At 40.3% G+C, this 21967-nt stretch overlaps 1 protein-coding gene across 1 annotated transcript; it reads right to left on the bottom strand.

Moving 5' to 3' along the window:
- Positions 1 to 293: 293 nt before the first annotated feature.
- On the bottom strand, positions 294 to 21511 carry snx13 (sorting nexin 13). The gene is made up of 25 exons (XM_026348637.1): positions 21359 to 21511; positions 13038 to 13150; positions 12855 to 12957; positions 12656 to 12745; positions 9560 to 9681; positions 9318 to 9436; positions 9048 to 9152; positions 8845 to 8933; positions 8241 to 8324; positions 7925 to 8063; positions 7705 to 7793; positions 7366 to 7465; positions 6733 to 6926; positions 6486 to 6590; positions 6161 to 6331; positions 5946 to 6015; positions 5122 to 5264; positions 4874 to 4981; positions 4672 to 4782; positions 4170 to 4331; positions 3948 to 4019; positions 3710 to 3855; positions 3347 to 3415; positions 3149 to 3261; positions 294 to 2805 (listed from the first exon to the last, which is right to left on the bottom strand). The coding sequence occupies exons 1-25, from the start codon at positions 21368 to 21370 to the stop codon at positions 2570 to 2572; spliced, it is 2865 nt and encodes a 954-aa protein (XP_026204422.1). The 5' UTR covers positions 21371 to 21511; the 3' UTR covers positions 294 to 2569.
- Between the last annotated feature and the right edge of the window lie 456 nt (positions 21512 to 21967).

Here is a 21967-nt window from a genome sequence, read left to right as displayed (position 1 = left end):
CTCAACAAAATTGTAAATCTGTTGCAGTGGAAAGAAACACGAACAAGTACTTTCTGGAAATTGTGCGTAGTAATGCAGCAGAAGTAAAACAAAACATGTTACTACACATTAGGGTGCATTAGTTAATTGGATGTAGCAGAGAGCACAGAGATGATCTATTTGTGTTTGTGGTCCCTGTGCACCAGACACCACCTTTAACGTCTCACGTTCATTTAGTCGCTATAGAAACTTCAGCTGCACTTGTAGTATTACTACTAACTCAGCAACACTGACGACAACATACACACAGTGGGTCAGTTAGTCTGCGATACCTTTTATTAGTGTTATACTGATCTGAGCACAATGGCTCACAAGAAGAGTTTGGTAAGCATGATGCAAAAAAAACAAAAACAAAAAAAAAAACAACACCCTAGAGTCTCTTTCAATCGCATAAAATGATCAAGACATTCTGATTCTTTTTAGGTTAAAGAAAAATATGAAAATAGAGTTGACAGTACATTTAGGCACACTATTAACACATACTGTACACAGATATGCACATTTTTTATTATTGTAGATTCATATATACTAGGGTTAAAAAAAAGACAAGCCTTCCTGTACGGAGAGGTGTACAGAAAGTTAGAGGTGACATCTAATCCTCCGCCACTGAGACAAAACCTCGACCTCCGATGAGAGTTCCTGTCTTCCTGCTCAGCCGGTCAGAGTCCACCAGGGCTGCTCAGTGCAGGCGAATCACAGCAGATGAGGGAGCTCCATCCAGTGTCTGCAGCAGAATGGGGCTCCGTCCAGCCAACGAGAGACGCCCTCCCACAGTTGCTACCAAGTGCTCATTAGCTCACTCCAGAGCTGAAAGATCTGTTCACACTTAAAACAGAACAGGCTCGAATGCATAAAATGCCACTTATGAGTTAAAAACAAGCAGTTTTTTTTGAGGCTGCCGCTGAACGAGCTATAGCACAATGAGCTGATCATTGAGCTGCGACTGCAAGAGAAAACCCTCTCAACACCGCCCAAGGAATACCCAAACACAGACCCTGTATGAGTGGTCGAGGGAGAAGTGGAAAAATACCCCCCAAAAACGAACAAATTAAAAAATATCTCAGACTTATAAAACAAGTCTGTAAATTAAACAATTTTACAACAACGGAATGTTAAGTTGTTGACATAATAAAGCATTTCTGGGGAATTTTTTTCTCGTTTTCTACTATCAAAACAATATCAATTATTTTTTTTCCCAATATAGAATGATTCAAAATGCACATGCATTGAAAAAGAAAGTATTGCACAAAATTAAAAGACATTTTCTTTGAATAAAAATGATTAGGGCTATATCTCCATATCTCTATCTTGATTTCTGTTCAGTTGTGTAAAGGAGAGCTCTAGCATGTGTCTCTCGGTCACTGTATGCACTGTATGTAGTTTTAAGGCTGGTTCACTAGCTCATACTGACACAGCTTCTGACTGAAGAGGACTGTAGGGTTCGTGTTGAAAACACACACAAACATTCACACTAAATTCTACAAGAGCAAAATACAGATTAGACCAGAGAGTACATTCTTTGACAGTGCGCTTGGACATCTAGAGCTGAGCCTCCCACAACTGTGACACATTTTCAGTGTGTCCTCACAGCCTCACCTTTTATTTCATATTAAAAAAAAAAAAAAAAAGTCAGGATAGCGTTACCCTTTCTTCACATGATGAATTCATAGAGTATCTCAATGTCAAACCAGCACGCACAGGTATGAATAGCTCGAGCTTTGGTCGTCACAGGTTATGACAGAAGCTTTAAAGGGGACGCAGCCTCTTCTTTCGGGACTGTGGGTGATGATGCATCACTTTGGAAAGCATTATCATGCTCCAAGAGAAGCCTTGAGGATGGAAAAAATGCTCAGGATAAAAATAAAAATTCACCATTTTGACCCCAAATCTGTTCAGTCACATTTTAAAAACAGCCCCTCTTGAACCCAGTGCTATTGACATTTTTGGTTGCTATCAAAACAAAACAAAACAAAAAAAACTGTTGCATGTTAATGTGCAGCTTTTGCATGTGTACAGCATGAGGGTAAGTCTAACTAGAGCTCAGGGGCAAGAGGTGGTAAATTGAGCTGGTCAAAAGACCAAAGCAGGAAAATAAGGCAAGGTTTGGGTCTATGCTAACTCATCCTGCAGTTTAAAATCAATACAGTATCAGTGGTCTGCTCTCTGAACCAGGACAAAGCAGCATTGGTCCAGAATAAAGCTAAACACAACTAAAAGTAAGGAGGGAAGGGGGAAATTAAATGCCATGTTTCAGCTTGGTGCAAATTACAGAATTTGTGTTGGCGCATGTGTGTGTGTGTGTTTCTCATTCTTCAGTTTCGTCTTGACAGAAAAAAAAAAAAAATCAAAAACAAAAAAAACAGCTGGATAATTGGAGTGTTTTCGCTGCTAAACTGTGAGGGAAGTGGAAGGGCAGAAATTGCACACGTATATACCTCGACTTTCATGTCAAGGCCCACACTCTCACTCACAGCTCTCAAGTCTGTGTATTTTTAGTCGGCCTGTGTCCTGTTGCCTCTGTCCTCTGCTGTCACCTCTTAAGAGAGGCACATTTGAGTTTCTGGTTGTATCTGTGGATACGTGGCGAGCGCGAGTGCAGCTTGACAAAGAGCTCGGGGAATTTGTACTGGGGGAACATTGTCTCCAGGAAGCCCTCCAGGAAAACGTAGACTAGTCGACGGTTCATGGGTTGGTACTGAAACATTTCGAAGACCCGCAGGATGCCCTTTCTCGTGGTGTCTGCTCCAATTATGTGCTTCAGCTCATCTGAGGCAGAAAAAGAGGAAGTCAGTGCTATATGTAAATCTTCCTCAAAGCAGTGGCAAAAATAAAACAGCCTTAAAGTAGAAAATGCTGAGATAACTACAACTGGTAATGATATAATCATTGTAGATGTTTTCCCTCATTGCCCAGCAGGGGGTGATAGTGACCAAGACCATACAAATGAACATGAACAAACCAGGTGAAGCCACTCTAAAGCAAGATTCTCCATCTTAGGTGTTTGTTTTGATTGTACAAAAAGCAAAGGTTTAAGAATGAGGAATAAGTGCAATAGAAATGTCCAAAACAAAACTGGCTGAAGTGTGAGCATGTAAACACGCATTTTCACCTGGCATGATGCCCAGCAGGCTGGTCTTGGCAGCTACACGTGTCCTCATGCGGATGCTCTTGTCCCGACGGAGCGGCGTCTCAGCCAGTATACCATTGGGCCAGTAAGAATCCCTGTATGGGGAGGGAGCAGGTCAGGGTTATTCATAACTGCTCCGATAGTCGACATTTATTTTAAAGAAAGGGGGGAGGGGATTACCTGAACTTCTTGACATAATCTGCCACCTGCTCTGGCGAGGTCAAGTAGTCCACATGATCCACAATTTTTCTACAGAGATAAAAGAAAAGATTACTCAGGTTGTATTCAGCATAAACTGAAGCCAGTGTCTAATTTGCTTTGTTAATTTAGTTTACACTATTGTACAGTTTAAGCGTACATGCACAATCTGTGATCTGTGAACTTTATCACTGTTTTGGTGACCTGTTGTGCAAACTCTCCTTTAGATGGAGCTATAATAAAGACTGTTTATTTTAGGTCATGTGATGTTTGTCTGAAATACTAAGTAGTACTTTGGTTGTAAACTGTTTTCTGTCTGTCCAAAGGCTGTTGTCCACCTCTCACCTGTTGATAGTGTCTCCGTACGTTGCCCTGATCAGCTGCTGCAGCAGGTTCTTAATGTTCCTGCGCAGCCACTGGTTTTTCTCCTTGAGGTCAAACACCTCGTCCATCAGCAGCAGCATTACCCTCAGTGGGATGTTGTCATCCACCTGGACACACAAGGCACCAGTTTACCTTTTTATCAAAAAGGATCATAGAAGAAATGAACCTCCTTGTTGATCAATCTAACCCAGGGACTCACGTTGTCATCAAGCTGGGCAGAGACTCGACAGTGTTCAGGGTCTATGTCAGACTTGGGGAGGAGTGGAGGCACCTAGAAGAACAGAACAATGAATACTATGGATACTATAAACTATAGAAAAGTTTGATAACGCATCACAGTAGCGAGCAAAAGTGGACGGCTGTGATTCAAGACATTTATTAAGACACAAAATACAATACATCTACTATTTGATGATATTACCTTAAGTATGGACTGTTTGATGTCTTGACCCAGTCTTTCTGACATACGGCCCATGTTGTCAGAGACCTTGGTCATTCCCTCAGCCAGACTGTCTGGAAAGGATTTCACTGCATTGGACACGTTCCTCATGGAGCTCCTCAGGGGATTTACAAATGTGTCTATCTGATGGGGTAGAAAAAACAAACAAACACACATTTCACATAACCAGTTATGCTTCTCAGATCTCAGAACCAAATAATAAAACCTGAACCTAAAACTGAATCACATGTTAACATGCTTCTCAAACTGCAGCAAGGATGGTGGCAAGACTGGAGTATGTGCTGCTGTTTTACATGGACCGCTTAGTGTGAAAGGTGAAACGTACTGAATGTTAAACCTATCTGCACATTAAATATGTGCTACAGATAGAAGTCCTCTCTTAAACATGACATAACATTTTGTGGTTATCTTAAAAAACAAATGACAGCAAAATGTTGATTTCAGTTTAAAAACATTAAGTGACCTTTCGTGCAAACTCTCCTTTGCCCTTGCTGTAGGCCTTGTTTTCTAGGAAATCATAGACGTAAGGAATGAGAGTTGGGCAGGCTTTCACCATCTCTGGGTTCAGTAGCAACTGGAACACAAACACGCAAAGTCAAGTCAGAGTCTAAACTAAAGTAAAAAAGCTTTAAAATTTGAATAGTGAACATTGACAAAATTGTCACCTGTAGGTAAGCGTTGAGGTCTTTTTTTCTTTTCTCCAGGAAGTCTCTGTCCATGTTGTTGAAAGTCTTTTTTCCAGGCAGCTTGAGGATTGACGCCAGGTTCTCAAACTAAACCAGAACGTATAAAACTCTCAAAAGGTGACAAACAAGTGTTGCTTTGGTTTGAACACTACTGTTGATATTCTTTTAGGGAGGAAAGGTTGCCGAACAACAGGTACATAAATATTCTAAGACACACAAGCACACACCTGTTCGGTGATTCTCATGTGGAAGTCATGAAAGTCCGAATAGCGTCGGTAGGTCTTCCAGCAGTCTTCGCTGCCATCCTGGTTGCGTCTGACCACAGTGATGGCGTACAGCGCATACGTCTTACCGTGGTCGTTGCAAACCCCTGCAGCACCCCAGAATCCGGGGAGACAAGCATCAGCTACCCGACCCGGTAAAACATTCAAAAAGGGCAACGGAGGATGGAGAATGTGGGAGTAGGTGAACACAGGAAAAAGAAGAGAAAAGACAGAAAAGTGCAGACAGATGCAAAGTGTGGGGGAGCGAGAGCAAGCGCAAGAAAGAGTGAGTGTGTGATCAAACAGAGGAAAGAATGACAGGAGAAGTACGGCAGGGAGGAGGAAGGGAGAAAAAAGGAAGAACAGAAAAACAGTGAAGGTAATGAAATGAAAGAAACTTAAAAAAAAAAAAAGAAACAGTATGATAGAGACACAGCAGACACATGCAGATGAGTGGAGGTAGTAGGTGAAAAGTCGAAAGCAAATACATGCAGGGAGGGGCAAGTAGGGCTAGCAGACATCCAATATGTACAACAAATTCACACTCTTTAAGATCGCACACCAAGTCAAAGGGAATATTATTAAACCTGAGAAGCACACACAGGATGCTGGAAGGTAACATCAACGCTTAACGTTTCATTTGCAGTCCTTCTTTTAAGAAGTCATGACAAATATTAAGCTAAAAACATGCCAGTGATTTCAAGGAAACACAAGCATTTGTGTAGTTATACGTTATGCCAACAGTGTTTAGATCGATGTGTGATTAAACCAAGTGTGTCTGTGCATACCTGTGTCAGAAATGAAGGCATGTAGGTGCATAGATTCATCATGGCAGGAGTTGGACAAGTCGTCCAAAGACTGAAACCACAAGAAACAAGTTATCATCAACTACACAGCACATCAACACTAAGATATTTAGGTGTATGAACAGCAATGCCAAATATGTCTCCCCTTTACATTTACAGCCTTTTTCTAAACCCTGCAACAGCAGAGAATTACTCACTAGGTTTATGCTTCCTGTGGGAGATCCATTAAAAGACTCCCCATCGCCGTCATCAGAGCCTCGGTAGCTCGGCTCCTTTAACATGTCCAGCTCTGCTAACATGCGCACGTAGAGAGGACTCTGCTTGAAAGAGGGGTAGTAGCGCTCATCACGCAGCATCATGTCGTACACCTGTGGTATAATATGCCAAATTGTTTGTTAGCAGGTGTAAAACATAAAATACAGCATAAAAGGACAAAAAGACAGTAAAAGCTAAGCAAATAAGCTAAATAAAAGTTGTGACTGCTGACATAGTGCATAATAATCTGTAGTACACAGATTTAACCTTTCTCTGGATTTCATCAAATATCTCTGGCGTGGGATCATCCTTCTGCAGCTTCTCCCCCAGCTTTGTTACTGATGCCTCATCCACCTGGACTCTTGGAGATGCCTATTGGATAAGATCAAACAGAAGACAGATGTTTGCGGTTACTTCGTGTAAATTACTTGAGCATGAGCTTTGTTCGATCAGATGTTCTGAGAGCTCTAAACTCTCTTAGTGTCCGTCTCTGTGATCTTAACACCACTCCTACCTTGTCGGAGAGGTACTGTTCATAAACACCCAGTGCAGCGGCCTTCAGCAGCCCCTTGGTGGTGGTGGGCTGGTTCTTGCCGTCTTTCTGCCAGCCCTGCATGACCTTGAGCTGCTGCTGTGCCGTCACCCTGTAGCCCTCCACCGTGAGCCAGAAAAACAGCTCCGCCTGAGCCCCTGCTGCCTGCATGAAGTCTGGATCACCAGGCACACAACAGCAAATGCACAACACAGAAACTCTTTAGATTACTGTGCCGCTTGAATCACCCAGTGTAACTTTGACACTGTCAGGTTGCTTTCAATGTGGGGTTTTAGGGGATGTTTAAAAAAAGTTTGGTTTTAATTAGAAATTTTCTATCTGCAATAATTTAACACTTGATGATGGAACCAGTTAAAATGTGTAGGCTGATCTGTACACCATGCCGGATGCAGCTTGACTCCTATTGTGATCCCTAAAGTGAAGTGACCTTTAAAAATTTCTGAACTGAGGCCATGTGTGACTAAAAAGAAGTGTGCCTGACAGGAGAGGATGGTATTATAAATGGCAGAGAAACGGAATATGTTATGGATTATAAAGATGATTGACAGAAATATTCAGGAATAAGCGTGTGTGATAATGTGGCTTCAGAATTACCCATGAAGAACTGCAGGGCTATGTTATGGACAAGGATGTGATCCAGTGGAATAACACACAGCTTGCCAAAGTTTGCTGCCAGCTTCAAGGCATCCACCTCCTACACAACACATATAAGAAAAGTCTAGTGCTTAGAACAGATATGATCAACCTGTATTCTCAGCCTTGCTAACGGCAAAAGACAAAACTTAATAAATAGGTGTTGAGGAAACACACCTGTTACTTGTCAGACAGTGTTTAACTATTAAACTAACTAATATAAACAAGCACTAATTAAACCTGATTAGACCACAATTTATTTTAGTGTAAGCACTACAAAGCTGTACTGCCAATTCTCACCTTTCCAGACTGTAGTCTCTGGATCCTGGTCTCACACACCTTCTTCACAAACAGAAGACTGTTGATCTGGTTTTTGATCACATTGATGTCTAAAGGACAAAGAAACATTAGGTGAGGAGAAGAATGTAGTGCATTCATTTAGCCAAATTTCACTTGTGTCCTATGCACTCAGATGATGATTAAGTGTGTTATGAATGGCTCTCTGACTGTCAGTGCCCACCATCTCCAGCAGTGTCCAGAGAGCGGAGGTATTGCAGCTCCTCCAGCACCTTGTCCTTGACGGCCTCCAACTCAGCAGGCTTGTCAGTCAACTTCAGGATGTTCATGAAGGCTTCATAGTTACAGCTAGAGTCCCGGATCTGCACACTCACACATACAGTTTACAGTCAGCAACGCAATGTTCATGCAAATTGCAGTTTCTTTCCTATTTCATTTAATTGTTTTTGTACAGTTTTACAATTATTTACATGAAAAAAAACAGCTAAAAATTAGCTGATTGTGAGAAGGTATGGATGAGTATGTGTGCCAAATCTCACCATCCAAATAACAAACTGGTTGATATAGTCTGGGTCACTCAGCTGGTTGATTAAAGGAAGCAGCACACCACGCGCCAGCACCTCCTACAATAAATAATATTCATATTGTTCATTTATAGAGCACCTTTCTAAATTTGTGTTACAGAGTGCTTCACATGAGCATAAAACACATGACAGTTAAAGAACAACAAACATAAAGAACACAGCAAATAAAATGCATCAAAGGTTAATAACTGACTTGATAGTAGGGTATATGTAATAGGTTGCTCTCTCTCTAGGTGGATGATGATGATTACTAAAATGTCTGGTGTTCAGGATGACAGAAGCTACAATTGTCTCTTTTTTAATCATTAAAATAATGTGGGTGGATACAATACTCTAGGAGGGGCTTATGGCTGAGTGGAAGCCAAAGTGGCAGTAATTAGGGCCGATGGCTTATAGACACTATGATCAACACAACACAGATTTTATGACACAATGTGTGGGGGAAAAAGCATTTTTTTGCCTTATGTTGTCATTTCTGCCCAGAGAGATCATATGTGTTGTGATTGTTTTTGACAGCTGTAAATGCAAGTGAGCATATGTTCATCCTTTGCAGACTGACCCTCAGGAAGTATCGCATGTTTTTGTTGTGGAAATCTCCAGGAGGTAGTAACAGATACAGAAGTAGCTCACAAAGGTCCCGAAGAAAACCTGACAAGACACACAAATACGACTTATGGTTGGTTTTCACTTGATATCACATCAAACACTTTATGGGAAGAGTTCTGTGGGACATTGTGGAATCTACAAAAAGATATTGTTTACCTTCTTCATCTTTGTGTGATGTGCACACTACATCTCGACAAATCTTCCTTTCCATCTCCACCTCAGCCTCAAAGAATGAGTCAATCAGCTCGTCCGTTATGTCCCCTGTGTGGATACAACTCGTGATTATCTCCAAACTCAGTTTGAAGTTTAGTCCATCAGAGCATCAACAGATGTATTCACTACTGAACTACATAATTACAATTCCTGTTTAGAACAAACTGAATCAATTCAGGACACATGCAAAATATCCTCAGTATATTTGCATACTTTGCTTGTCCTCTCTGTCACCAAGACGATCCTGGGCTTTTCTAAAGACACGTAAATGGGTGGCAAAGTCATCCACCAGGCGAGTGGTGAAGTAAGGCTGCCAGTCCACCTCTTTGGACCTTGGCACACAAACATACACAAAAGGTTGAGTAAAATGTTTACAGAAATAATATTAAGTTAAAAATAATCACGGTTGGCTCACTCTCTCTCTGTTCGAGACTAAGTGTGTGTTTGTCTTGTACCTTGTGGAGAACTGGACCAGGGCATTCTGCAGTGTCTGTCTGATCTCCAATAAGAACGACTCATCCTCACTCAGAGTGTAGTACCAGTACTGGATGTAGTCTCTCAGAGCAAACTGGATCACCTACAGACACAAAGAAACACAAGGGAAGAGAGAAGAAAAAGAAAAACACAAAGGAAATCAGTACGGACAAACCAATGACTGAAGTGGATGAAAAGTGCAGAGAGGAATAATGAAATCTTGCACAAATGGGTAAATGGGCCTTCTTCAAAAGAAAATTAAATCTCTTCATTTACTGTACAGAAAAATGCCCAAGATACAGATTAACAGACTGCAAAGAAACCCGGTAAATCAATCATTTAGCAGCAGAGTAGCATGATCAAATCAAGCAACACATGAATCAATCAGCTGCCTCTAAACACAGTTACTGTACTATATGATCTGTAAGATGTCAAAGTTCACATGCTGCTGAAATGATTATTGTGCGTTCCCAGCGAGAAGAGAGGACAGAGGCACCACAGACGAGCAGTTGGTATCATCTGACCATAACAAACTGCTGTGTCTGCACTAAACTGCTTTTCTGAGAACAAACAGCTAAATGTTTCATACTCTTAAGTGTTGTAACCACAGGATAGTGAAGAAACACTATCTGAAAATAAAAAAACTGCATCACTCATGTGCCTTGTTGCTGACATGTCTATCGTCATTTACAGAATCTGTTAACAAATGTGTTAAAGTCGATCACCACAAGTCATTGAGTGAGAATGTTACATCTCAGCACTGCAACAGTCAACACACTGACTCACTGAGTGTAACAGTACAGAGACTTTCAGTTCCACTTTCTATCAGGAAGATAGAAGATTCTGCATGGCATGTCTAATAAGACTTCAGAAGGGTACATAGGTGCAATACTATTTGCTTACATAATTAAATGGTGGTAAGCATTTAAAAAAAGAAAAGAGGAAACACTCTTGTGAGACTTTCTCTGGGCCCTCCCAAAACTATCTACATATGAATGTTGGCAATCCATAAACTGACCTATGTTTTGAGTCCCCACTTTTACACACATTTATTTTGAAAAGAAATGACCAAGATGATCCTCATGCTTCTGAATTTCTGGCCATGCCTCTTAGCCTTCTGCACAAATAAAACAAAATAATCCTATAGTTCTTCCATACCCAATAATAGTGGACCAAATGGATCAAATTCTGATAATAAAAAAAAATTAATGGGGTTTGTGACAGTCTTATAGCTATTCCTTCTACAGGAAAAAATATTTTAGGGCCAGTGTGGGTCATAATCAATGTGGAAGCTGCAGTGCTGTGATTTGGCCACTATGCCAAAACTACTTCACAACCCAATATTAGGATTTTTGACTGCACACCCACAAAGTACACAGTCATGCCCATCTACCCAAGCTAGATGGGAAGCTTTTCCACCTAAGTGCTCCTGCCACCAGCGGCTCGCATAAGAACACTGTGGTCTCCAGGTGAGGGGAAGCCTTAAAGACATAGAGACTAAAAACAAAGGAGGTCAAGCATTGTTTGACAGCAATGACTTATTTAAGTCACTGACCTGGGCCAACTGATGGGTCAGACAGTGACTAAAGAGGCCAGAGTCCAAAAAGTCTGGAGTGCTAATGCTAATCACACAGTCATAATCCTGTTATCCTGTTTTAGCTTCTCTCATTACATTACATCAAGAAAGTATTCACTGCACTTAACTTTTTTCATATTTGTTATGTTACAGTCTTATTCCGAATTGGATTAAATTCCTCAAATATCCCATTATCCCAATATCCCATTATGTCAACGTTTTTGCAATTTTATAATAAAAAAAAAAAAAAGAAAGAAAAGAAAACAGTCCCACAGTTTGGTAGAGTGGCCAGAGAGAAACTACTCCTCAGTAAAAGTTTGCCAAAAACTCTCAGACCATGAGAAACAAGATTCTCTGGTCTAATGAGACAAAGATTAAAGTTTTTGGCCTGAATGCCAAGTGTCATGTCTGGATGAAACCAGGCACTGCTCAGTACCTGGCCAATAACATCCCTACAGTGAAGCATAGTGGCAGCATCATGCTGTGGGGATGTTTTTCAGCAGCAGGAACTGAGAGATGATTGAGGAAAAGAATGCAGCAATGTACAGAGACATCCTTGATGAAAACATGTTCCAGAGAGCTCTGGACATCAGACTGGTGCAACAGTTGATCTTTCAACAGGCCCTAAGCACACAGCTAAGATAACAAAGGAGTGGCTACAGGACAACTCTGTGAATGTCGTTTAATCGCCAAGCCAGAGCCCAGACTTGAACCCAACTGACCATCTGTGGAAAATGCCTGTGCACCAATGCTCCCCATCTAAACTGATGAGCTTGAGGAGGTACTGCAAAGAAAAACTGGAGAAACTGCCTAAAACTAGGTCCCAAGCTTGTAGCATCATACTGAAGAGACTTGAGACTGTAATTGGAGCTAAAGGTGCTTCAACAAAGTAGGGGCGACCGTGGTAGGTTGGTAGGGCATTCAGCAGTTTACTACGAACCCCATGTCTAAGTGTCCCTGGAGAAGATACTGAACCCTGAACACTTGGTTCAGCCTGTCCACAAGGAATTTGCCCAAGGGGATTATTAAAGGCGGTGAATATTTATGTACATGGGATTTTTTTTTGTTTTTATTCATTTTTTTATCTGCAAAATTTAAAAAAAAAAGTTCACTTTCACATTAAGGGGTATTTTTTGTAGAATTTCGAGGAAAAGGCTGTAACATAAAACGTGGAAAAAGTTAAGCGCTGTGAAAACCTTCTGTATGCACTGTAGCTGCTGTTCCATTATCATCACTGCTTTTTTATGAACAGTCAAACTGAATGGCATGTCATAGCTATTCCAGGTGTATTGTCTGTAATTATAACTAATGCACCCTATAGTAAAAATCAAGTTTGACCAGTTATTCAATTTGCCACATAGAAGACGGAAAGGTATGTACAAACATACATTTTTAACAAAGAGCATTTCTCCTGTGTGACAGTTGATGGTGTAAACATATCAGTAGGGAAACTTTGACCGAGGAGCACAAACATCATGATTCTCAACTCACTGACACAAACCTGTTGTAGTGGTTCATCTATAAAACTGGAACCAGTGAGTCTCCTGTCAATCTTTATGGGCTTCATCTCCAGCTTCATCTCCTCTAGTGTCTGAAAGTGTGAAACATTAAGCTTACTTCAATAACAAATGAGCTTGAATAACAAGCATTTATTTGCACAGGCGAGGTCAAAATGTGTGTGTGCTCAAGTGTGCTTTTACCTTCAGTATACCAATTTGCGTGGGTGGCAGATAAGAGTGCTCACACTTTTCCAGGTGTTTCTCAGAATTGATCTTTCCGTAGAGCAGAGTGACCGCAAAGCCCCTAAAAAACAGAAGTGAGAATGAGGGAACAGCTAAAAGAACCGGCCCTAGAGAGCAGGCTTTAGTGTTGTCGATGCTCACCCTCCAATGAAGCAGAAGATATAAAAGGCCAGGTAGAATATGGCAAAGGGTCCAAAGGTGACAAGGAACAGCACAACTCCAAGACCCCCCCATCCCCAGATGGACAGACTGGCCTGAAAAAAAAAAAAAAAACACAAGTTAAATATTCCATGCAGTACCAGTTGTACTGTAACCAGTAACCTGACTTCTCTGCCAATATGTATCTATCTGAATTAGTCTTCTTATAAGAAATTCTCCCTCCTTAACATCTGATGTAGACGTTTAATCCTATCACTGACAATCGTTCACTGACAAATGTCAGGTCTTTTAATCTGCAGCCCTGACTCTAATACTCTAATACATTAATATTACATTCTTCATGTTGTAAGGCACTGATCAAGGTTTGTTTATGCGTCACAGACTGTAATTGTACTGTACAATGACATCATCTACAGTACAAAAGTACAAAACCTTAGATGTTGGAACGGGAAAAAAATATTTTAAAAAGATACACATTGTGGTCTGTTGTATTGTTAGACTATCAGATGAAGATTGTGAGAGTGTGTGTGTGTGCACACTTGTGTGTCACATCCTATGGTTTTCCTGTTTTTGTGTCACTGCAGGAAACCACGCTCTCATTTCCAGCTTGCAACTCTCTGCCCCAGTTTAGCACCTAAGTTACTCTAGAAGCCCTATACATGTTCAATTCCATACAATGCAGATGCTACAGATTATTCACTATATTAACACTTCAGAAAATGTCAGATACTTTTAGCCACTCCTTATGTGAGTCTGGAAAGGCAACGACTGAAGACTGAAGCAACTGTCAAGGTGCATGTAGCACTGGCTGAGACAGCAAGGCTAATACAGGTCAGCACAAGTCAGGCTGAGGGTTTTTAAAATTTGAAGTGACCTCCGTCATGTCTGCTGATAGTTAGACATTATATAGGTTGGCAACAATTTCGTTCCCACATATTTTCTTCTACAACATCAAAAGCAAATGATGCAAATGATGCTTTGCTTAGAAATGCACACTAAAGCCTCATTGGATTCTGGTCAATCAATTAATATATACTGTAAAGCAGGGGAAGTTCTAAGCTTAGCCCTCACTACTGTATAACATCACTGCTGATGTTAATAGATTTCATTATGTATTAGCATCAAGCTAATAGTTTTATAACGACGTTTTCATTGTCGTTTGAGACATGGTGTGGGAAACGTGTCAATACTGAATGTAAATTTTGATATGGTTGATTTATAGATCTTTTCTTGTGCGTTTTACAGTGTTTTCATTTGGGAGGCAAATAAAGCCTGAACTAGCAAGTATGTTTACCTATCTGCCAAACTGGACATCCACATTCAGGGAGGTTCTTAGTTATTTTCCTATTTATTTTATATAGTAAAAATTGTACTTTACAAAATTTTGATCATTTTGAAATGACAGACAGGGTCTAGGATCACCGATGCACTAAAGTTAGATTAACCAAGAAACAGTAGTGTCATTGTAAAGTTTCAGAAAGCACTGACAAGTTTAATTTTGAATTTTAAAATGTCCTGCTCCTTAAAACAAATCTGTGGGATCTGATGTTGTTTGTGTGGAATTGCAAGCTAGAGGATGTCATCTTAAGGATGTCCCTGTTGTAATGATTTACAAACTTGACTGCCACAGCAGGTGCAAGCTGGATTTATAAAAACCAGGCCACGTAAACCTCAGCAGGGTATTATTCTACATTTTGTGTTGTGAAGTAACGTGAAAAATACAGATTGAAAAAAAAAAAGGGTGATACATCAAAAAACTCTCACAGATTCTCACCTTGTATTAGGATCAAGCTTGGACTGTGGGTTCATTAGAAAGTCAGTAACTGACATCCTGATGATCAGCAGTGATGATCTTTGGCTGCCCTACATTTCTACTAGAGTTCCTTAGATAAGCAGCTCCACTGAGGAAGTCAGACAGGGACGGGCAGAGCTTCCTTAGGACAGTGACACGTTGTTCTCTCTGCCACAGTCAACTTTGGGCAATTGGATGACACATATTAGACTGGCTGCTAGTTGTGTTGCATTTGAAAACATTGGCCAGCCAGCTTTCTATGTATGGCTTATATGTATTCTATGTACTGCACACAGACAGGCTACTTAAAATCAAAGCAAACAATTGTTAATGAATACTGGCAATTTAACAGAAATTTGTGAAGCAGGTTAAGTGCAACTGGCTACACTACGGACATGCATATCTACAATATCACTTATTTGAAAATCTCAGAATATTTATAAGATGAAACCACCTCTACTGCAGAGGACAAAGAATGTAATGACAAATTTAATCAATTTAATATTAGGTAAAGTGGCCTACATTGTACTGAGAAAGATTGTCTGAAAAATCTAAAAGGGTAAAAGTATTTCACCTCTAAAATAAGTGCTTTTCCAAAATCTGGACTGGTTTCAAAACTTGACATAAGCAATCAGAAACCTGAGCTGACATGAGCTGAAATTTCTTATTAAATGTTGTTGTTCAGCTGGCTTGCTGTCACTAAGGCAGCAAGTAAAGCTAGTCACTGTCAACTATTGTTTCGGAGCTAGACAGTGTACTCAGAGCATGATGGGTTACAATAAACAAAGGCTCTCAATCGGATCTGGCTTGATTTGGCTGATTCCAATCAATTAAAGAAACGACTTAACGGGCTCTAGTTCAGATTTGTCTGATAAGCTTGTGACATCCCATAGTCACCTCACTAGTTGAACTGAGGACCACTTATCAGACAGCATACTAGATCTACTAACCCTGACTTGATGTAATCATTGTAAATCCGCAACTTACTAGACAAGCTTTAGTACGATCTACCAGAGTGTGGGACAACATAAAAAAAGAACTGGTTCAAAACTAAACGAACAACTGCATCTCGAAGCACGCCTTTGAATATATGACGCATAGCAGTGACTTCTTTTGCTAGCCTGTTCTAGGAGAAATCAGGTTTGGGCAGGAAGTATTAGGACAAGTTTGCATTTAAATTTATGTCTGTAATCAGTTCACTTCCCTACTAAGACTGACATATGTATTTGTGTTTGTATTTAGTCATGTAACAGCCTGCCAACTGAAGGCTGCAGTTGCATCATCTGAACCAACAACAGGAGTGATTTCTCTTTTCCTAGATGTAGATATCGTCTTATTTAGAGTAATTCAACTCGTATCATTTGAATATTTTAAATAAAAGCATTTCTTTTCATCGCTCTTTCAAGTTTTCACAGTTTTCTCTTCTGATGTCATCATGATGCACATGCACTCTCCTAAACACAGCCTGGTCCAGTCTCCAAACAGAAATGTAGCTCTATTAACCAGGTTCCTCTTGATCCTTTACCAGAATAAAAAAATATATTTTTATATACAGAAGGTTTAAGAAATCAGGTCATTGAAAAAAGTAGAATATACCAATGAGACTTGATTGAACAGTGTGTATGTTGGTGAGGGAGAATGTGTCCTAACTGGCTAGACTACCCCCTCTATCTCAAGTCATTACTGGTTGAAACTAAGTCACTAATAGCAGGGGTAGGACTCTGGAAACAGAATAAGGCTGGCCACTGAAATGGACTATTGTTACAGTTGAGCTAGGAGTGGCAGAGACACAAAGGAATGCCATTCATACAACAGTGTCTTCCCCGTCACAACCTTTGACTATCTTAAATTAAAGGCGATGTCCTGGTGCATCAAAGCAAAGATAACAGTTATCAGCAAAAACATTTACAAGAGAACCAAATTAAACTCTAGGTACTGACCTTTATGCAAACCCTAAAGACAAGCTTGACCTGTAGAAACACATTTACTCTGTTTATCTTTCACTCACACAGTTAACGCGGTAACTCTACTGTTGGCAGTGTATATAAGCTTTCAGCAGCTCACTGACACAATTGTTACGACCAGGCCTGAGTTACAAGCCAATTCTGTGGGTGACTGTAATATATAAACACAAGATAACAGAGAGACTATCCTCTCTAGTGAACAGCAGAGAGGAATGGTAAGACGAAACACGCCACATCACACTGCCAGAGACATTGTCCAGGATTGGCTAAACTATTTTGACAAACATCTGGATGACTGTAAGTGCGCCAGGTGTTGAGCAAGCAGTGTTCGAGTATTCAAGTATTGTTGTAAATATAAGACTGGAGTAGTTTGAGTTCTAATACCAAAGTTAAGTTGGAAGCTTACAGTGTCTTAACACAAATTTTCATCTGCTGAGGGCTAACATAAAGAACTGCTCCCTCAGTTCATCCTACTAAATGCAATCATTCACTGAGAAAGTATTTGAGTGTAGTTCAGATTGGTAATATAAGTCCAGTCTGACGTCAATGGTGCCAGGGAGAAGTGGCAGTGAATGTGGGGGGTATCAGTAGGACTGTAGGATGGTGGTGATGAGGCTTGGCTCTGCAGAGGAGATGATAACCGACACTCTTGAGTCATTACAGCTTACACAGGGTTTTAAACACAAACCATCTGTTCCACTGATTAACACTGAAGTCAATCGGCAATGGACACATCTAAACATCTTGGCAATTCCTTATGCAACCCACACACAAACATGAGCACAACAAAAAGTCTACATACAGGATATCTGAATATGCACAAAAGAGACAGACACAGTACAGCGGTTTGGACATTTGATTGAAAGTAGGAATGGGTGGCGTGTATGCTGGACAATGTGGCTTAAAATAAAATCTGAGCCTAACTGCACATTGTGAAAAGACAATTTTTGGAGACTGTTTACCAGACTGTACTAGCCTTTACTCTTCAGTTTGTTACTGATGTGAGCTAAGCACTGTTCAAAAGACATAGACAAGATAACACTGTAGTTTAATTTATAAGACTAAATCTTGATTATATCTTTCACACATTTGACATTTCTTCATTTAACTTAAATGAAAAACTAAAATAACTTTAGAAATGTGTATTTCCTATTACTATTTGTGGCTGTCAAGGAACATTCAAAACTCAATTATACAATTGAATAGTTAAAAAACAGATATTCAATTGTTAACATTTATTTCTATATTGAGAAGAAGAAAAAAAAAACAAACACTGCTACAGATGTCTGCCTTGCACGTTTCTTGCATCCACACATGCTTGTGTCGACCTGATGATTGGTTTGCATAATTATGGTCATAATGAGCAAATGCAGATATTTAAATAGTTTGATTCCATGTATTATTTTTGACCAAATTTGACTGGCCTATTACCATTTGCCAACTTTATGACAATAGAAATCCCAGATCAAGTCTTTGATGATATTTTGTCCTAGAGCTTCATCTGTTTCTCAAACACTTATATAAGTATGTCCTTGACTCCAGGCATATTCTGACATGCACACACACAGCCTCTTATCAATGTCTTTGACATTATCATTTTCCAGGTTTCCTGGAACAACATAAAGGCAAACTCACACACAATTATACACAGTGCACCGTGCAAACCCACAAATGTGTGGATGAAGTGCTCAAGGGTAGAGCCTTCTATTTTTGTGACACATGCACAGGTCCACAAGCGCTTATAGCTGCAACCCTGATCAGTGTGGTCATTGGGTTAGAGGTTAACTTAGCCTATTAAAGCTCTCCTGTGGGAGATCCATGGTTAATGCCTGAGAAAGAGAGAAAGTAAGTGGGGCTGACTGATCTTACTGGTCTAATCCAACAGAGCCACCATAATAGAAGGAGCTATTTTAGCCTCAGGATTAAAGCTCTACAGGAAGACTTGTATAGAGTGAACCTTGGCTGAAACAAATAAATTATTAAAGAGTGACAATAGTTTAGTTGTATTACAATATCATCAATTTTATCAAGAATGATTAATGTTCCTGATATGGTATCCAAAACCTATGCAAACAATTCTTTTACATTTAAAAAAGTTGTGGAAGTTTACGGATAAAAATGTGAGATTTAGCAACACCGTAACAACTGCACCAAAACGTTAGTGAAGATTTTCCCTGGTATGCTATCTTCTCTGCAGGTTGGCTGAAATCCTACTTAACCAACGTGTCCAACCTACAGTCATCTGAAGGGAGTCAACCTTTCACTGTTTAATACTAACAGCCCACACTGACAACACATTCAGTAGAGCGGATACTAGCTGCTCGCTAATTCAAAACCTGTGCTGTGCAATCCTTTATAAACAAGCCTCTAGCTATCATTAAATGAACTACCTTAAAATTAGGTAGAGTGACAAGTGCAGCAGGAGAGCAAACATACAAGGGCACAATCCACTCTTCAACAACCTGATAATAAAACCAGTCGATCTCCCCTGAAAACTGAGACAACTGAACAAAATGCCAGAGAATCACGGAGTGAGTATAAGTTAATATGTTAGGGATTTGTGTGGCCATATACACACACTTTATGTACAGTAGGTGTACAGTATGAGTATAAATGTCTAAAGATTTGTAGCGCTTTGGACATTTATTAATCTCTGGAACTGCTCACACCATAATGCATCTTAAATGTTAGCTTAGTGGACAGATACAATTAAGAACAAGTGTGACTTCTCAAGAAGAACTAGTTTTTGTTTTACATAGGTATATGTAAAAGCAGGTAGTATGGATGCAAGACATACATCTGAACAGGGCTTAATTCTTGAAAGTACGGGTTGAAAACTGTCAGCTTGTTTTGCAAGGAATGAATTCTATTGACAGGATGAAGGAGGGAGAAGTGCACTTCATGACAAGTGTGCCTGATGTGACAGTGTGCTGGCCTTGGCCTTGATGTCCACCAAGCTTTGATTAAGTCAGCTTAATGAGATTTAGACAGGGGTGAAAAGCAGTGAGATAACTTAGTGTGCATGTGGATGAACACAATGCATTCACATCCCAAACGAACAATCAAAGCAGCTTGTTACACAAAGGTGTACTCATCAAGCTGTGTGGGTATGTCATTCACCCGTGCCCATCCTGCTTCAATGAGCAGGAAAACACTTTTAAATCCAACCATGCATTTAAAATCAAATGAATCAAATGACGGCTGAGAGTAAATAACTGACTAAAATAAATATTAAGGGTCTAAGACAAAACCTAGGATGTGAAGCACTCTGAGTAGACTTATTATTAGCAGGAAGGCAACAGAACATTGTAGAAGATGTGTATTAGTGATTAGTTATTACATCTACTGTAGTACCTCAGCCCTCAAGCTACATATAATATCCATAATAAAAAAGGGCACTACAAAGCTCATCAATCACTTCAGACTGAAGGTGAGCAGATAGCAACACTGGACAAAAAGGTTGCAGTTTAACACCTGACTGTACTTCACACAGAAATCGGTACTCCCAATCAGACATGCAGAATAGTGCAGTGGCAGCTAAATCCTTATTACAGGGGCTAAACTTGTACTTGGTAGTTAGGTCACCTGCCGCTCAGGTGAGGGGGGGCGGCGCGTCAGCCGAAGTCATAGTCAGCTGTCTATTTAAAGTCCGGAAACAGGTGTGCAACAAGAGACTGAATCATACATCCGAGCTGCGGCTAAAGTTATGCTAACAACGCTTGGTTAGAATAAATGAGCACAAAGCCAAGATGTAATCTCTATAACAACTGACCAGCAACAAAAGAATCATGACACACACTAAATACTTTAAGACAGGCCTGTGTTAGCCCAGTTGTTTGTGTCTCACCACAGTAGGGAGCTGCTCTGACAGACAGTGTGGCTACTGAATGCTACTGGAAACGTCTGCCCGGACAGATGTGTTTAAACGTCCAGCTTTTTCCCCCAGTGTAAAAGTAAAACGACATGTAAATGCCACGACATACTTATGATCCAGATAATTAGCTGTCACGGTTTAATATGCTTCCCAACTAATGCTAGCCAACTATAGAGAAAACAGATTAGTAAGCAGTAGCCAACTACTCTGCTAATAATCTACATAGCTGAAACCAAATATGCACCTTTAATGCTTTTAGGGTTAGATTTTAAATCATGTACCCAACACCCAGCTCACCTGTGTTTGCTGTAATGTAGAAATTGGTTGATTAGAGGCGTTATTCATAATCTAAACGCATAGTACCGACATAGTCTGTGTCGGGCTAATTCCAGCACGGTGTTGACAGTACGGTTATCCCAAGCTCATCGTATTAACATAGCGTTAGTTGTGTAATGCCGGGCTGACTGCCACTTAATGCAGACATCCTTTCTGAAAGCACAGCGGCTGTGTGTCGTCCTCTCCCTGTCGGGCTCTGTGTTTACCTGGGGCGCTAACGCTAGGGCGCTAGCTGCTACAAGCTAACAAGCCATGTCAATCACTGGAAAACAAACTGGGCTACTATAACGACACACACACACACACATACACGTCAATTTCACCGGTGCCAACTCACCTCTGCAAGCATCGTCCAAAAAGGCTGTGCGTGCGGTGGCTCTGGCTAACCCCACCACATTGTAACATGCGAATAGTGGCGTATTTTGCGGGTTAGAAACGACCGTATTCCCAATCTCCGTGCACTCTTCGGAGCGTCGCCATGTTTGCTAGGTTTACCTCTTGGGTGTCCCGTTTATCGACGCCGCCCTGTGATTGGCCAGGAAGCGATGACGCAGGAACATACCCGTGACTGATTGACATACACAAATGCAGTAAGAGCGAGTGTTCATGTCTGACCTAAATACAAGGAGCCTTCAGCAGCCTCTGTCATCTCTAAACAATCACTTAAATTAAATACTATGGCACCATGTGATCTACAGCTAAATATTTTGAATCTCCACTTTCCTGCACACAGTATGTGTACCCACTGACAAAAATCTATAGTTTTTTTGTGTAGCTCACTTATGATAGGTTTAGCTTGATGAGTTCAAAATTGCAGTCAAAATTTAGTTTGGATTTATGTTTTTTGCTTCATAAAATATAAAGTCAATGAAATGATTTCTTCTTCAATGTATTATAGCGTTAATATTTTGTTTACACATGATGCAACTGTAACGAGAGATCAAGT

The sequence above is a fragment of the Anabas testudineus genome, chromosome 11, assembly GCF_900324465.2.
Source record: "Anabas testudineus chromosome 11, fAnaTes1.2, whole genome shotgun sequence".
In the NCBI taxonomy this organism is placed as follows: Eukaryota; Metazoa; Chordata; class Actinopteri; order Anabantiformes; family Anabantidae; genus Anabas; species Anabas testudineus.
Note: the sequence above shows the minus strand (reverse complement) of the source record. Positions and strands in the feature narration are given on the sequence as shown.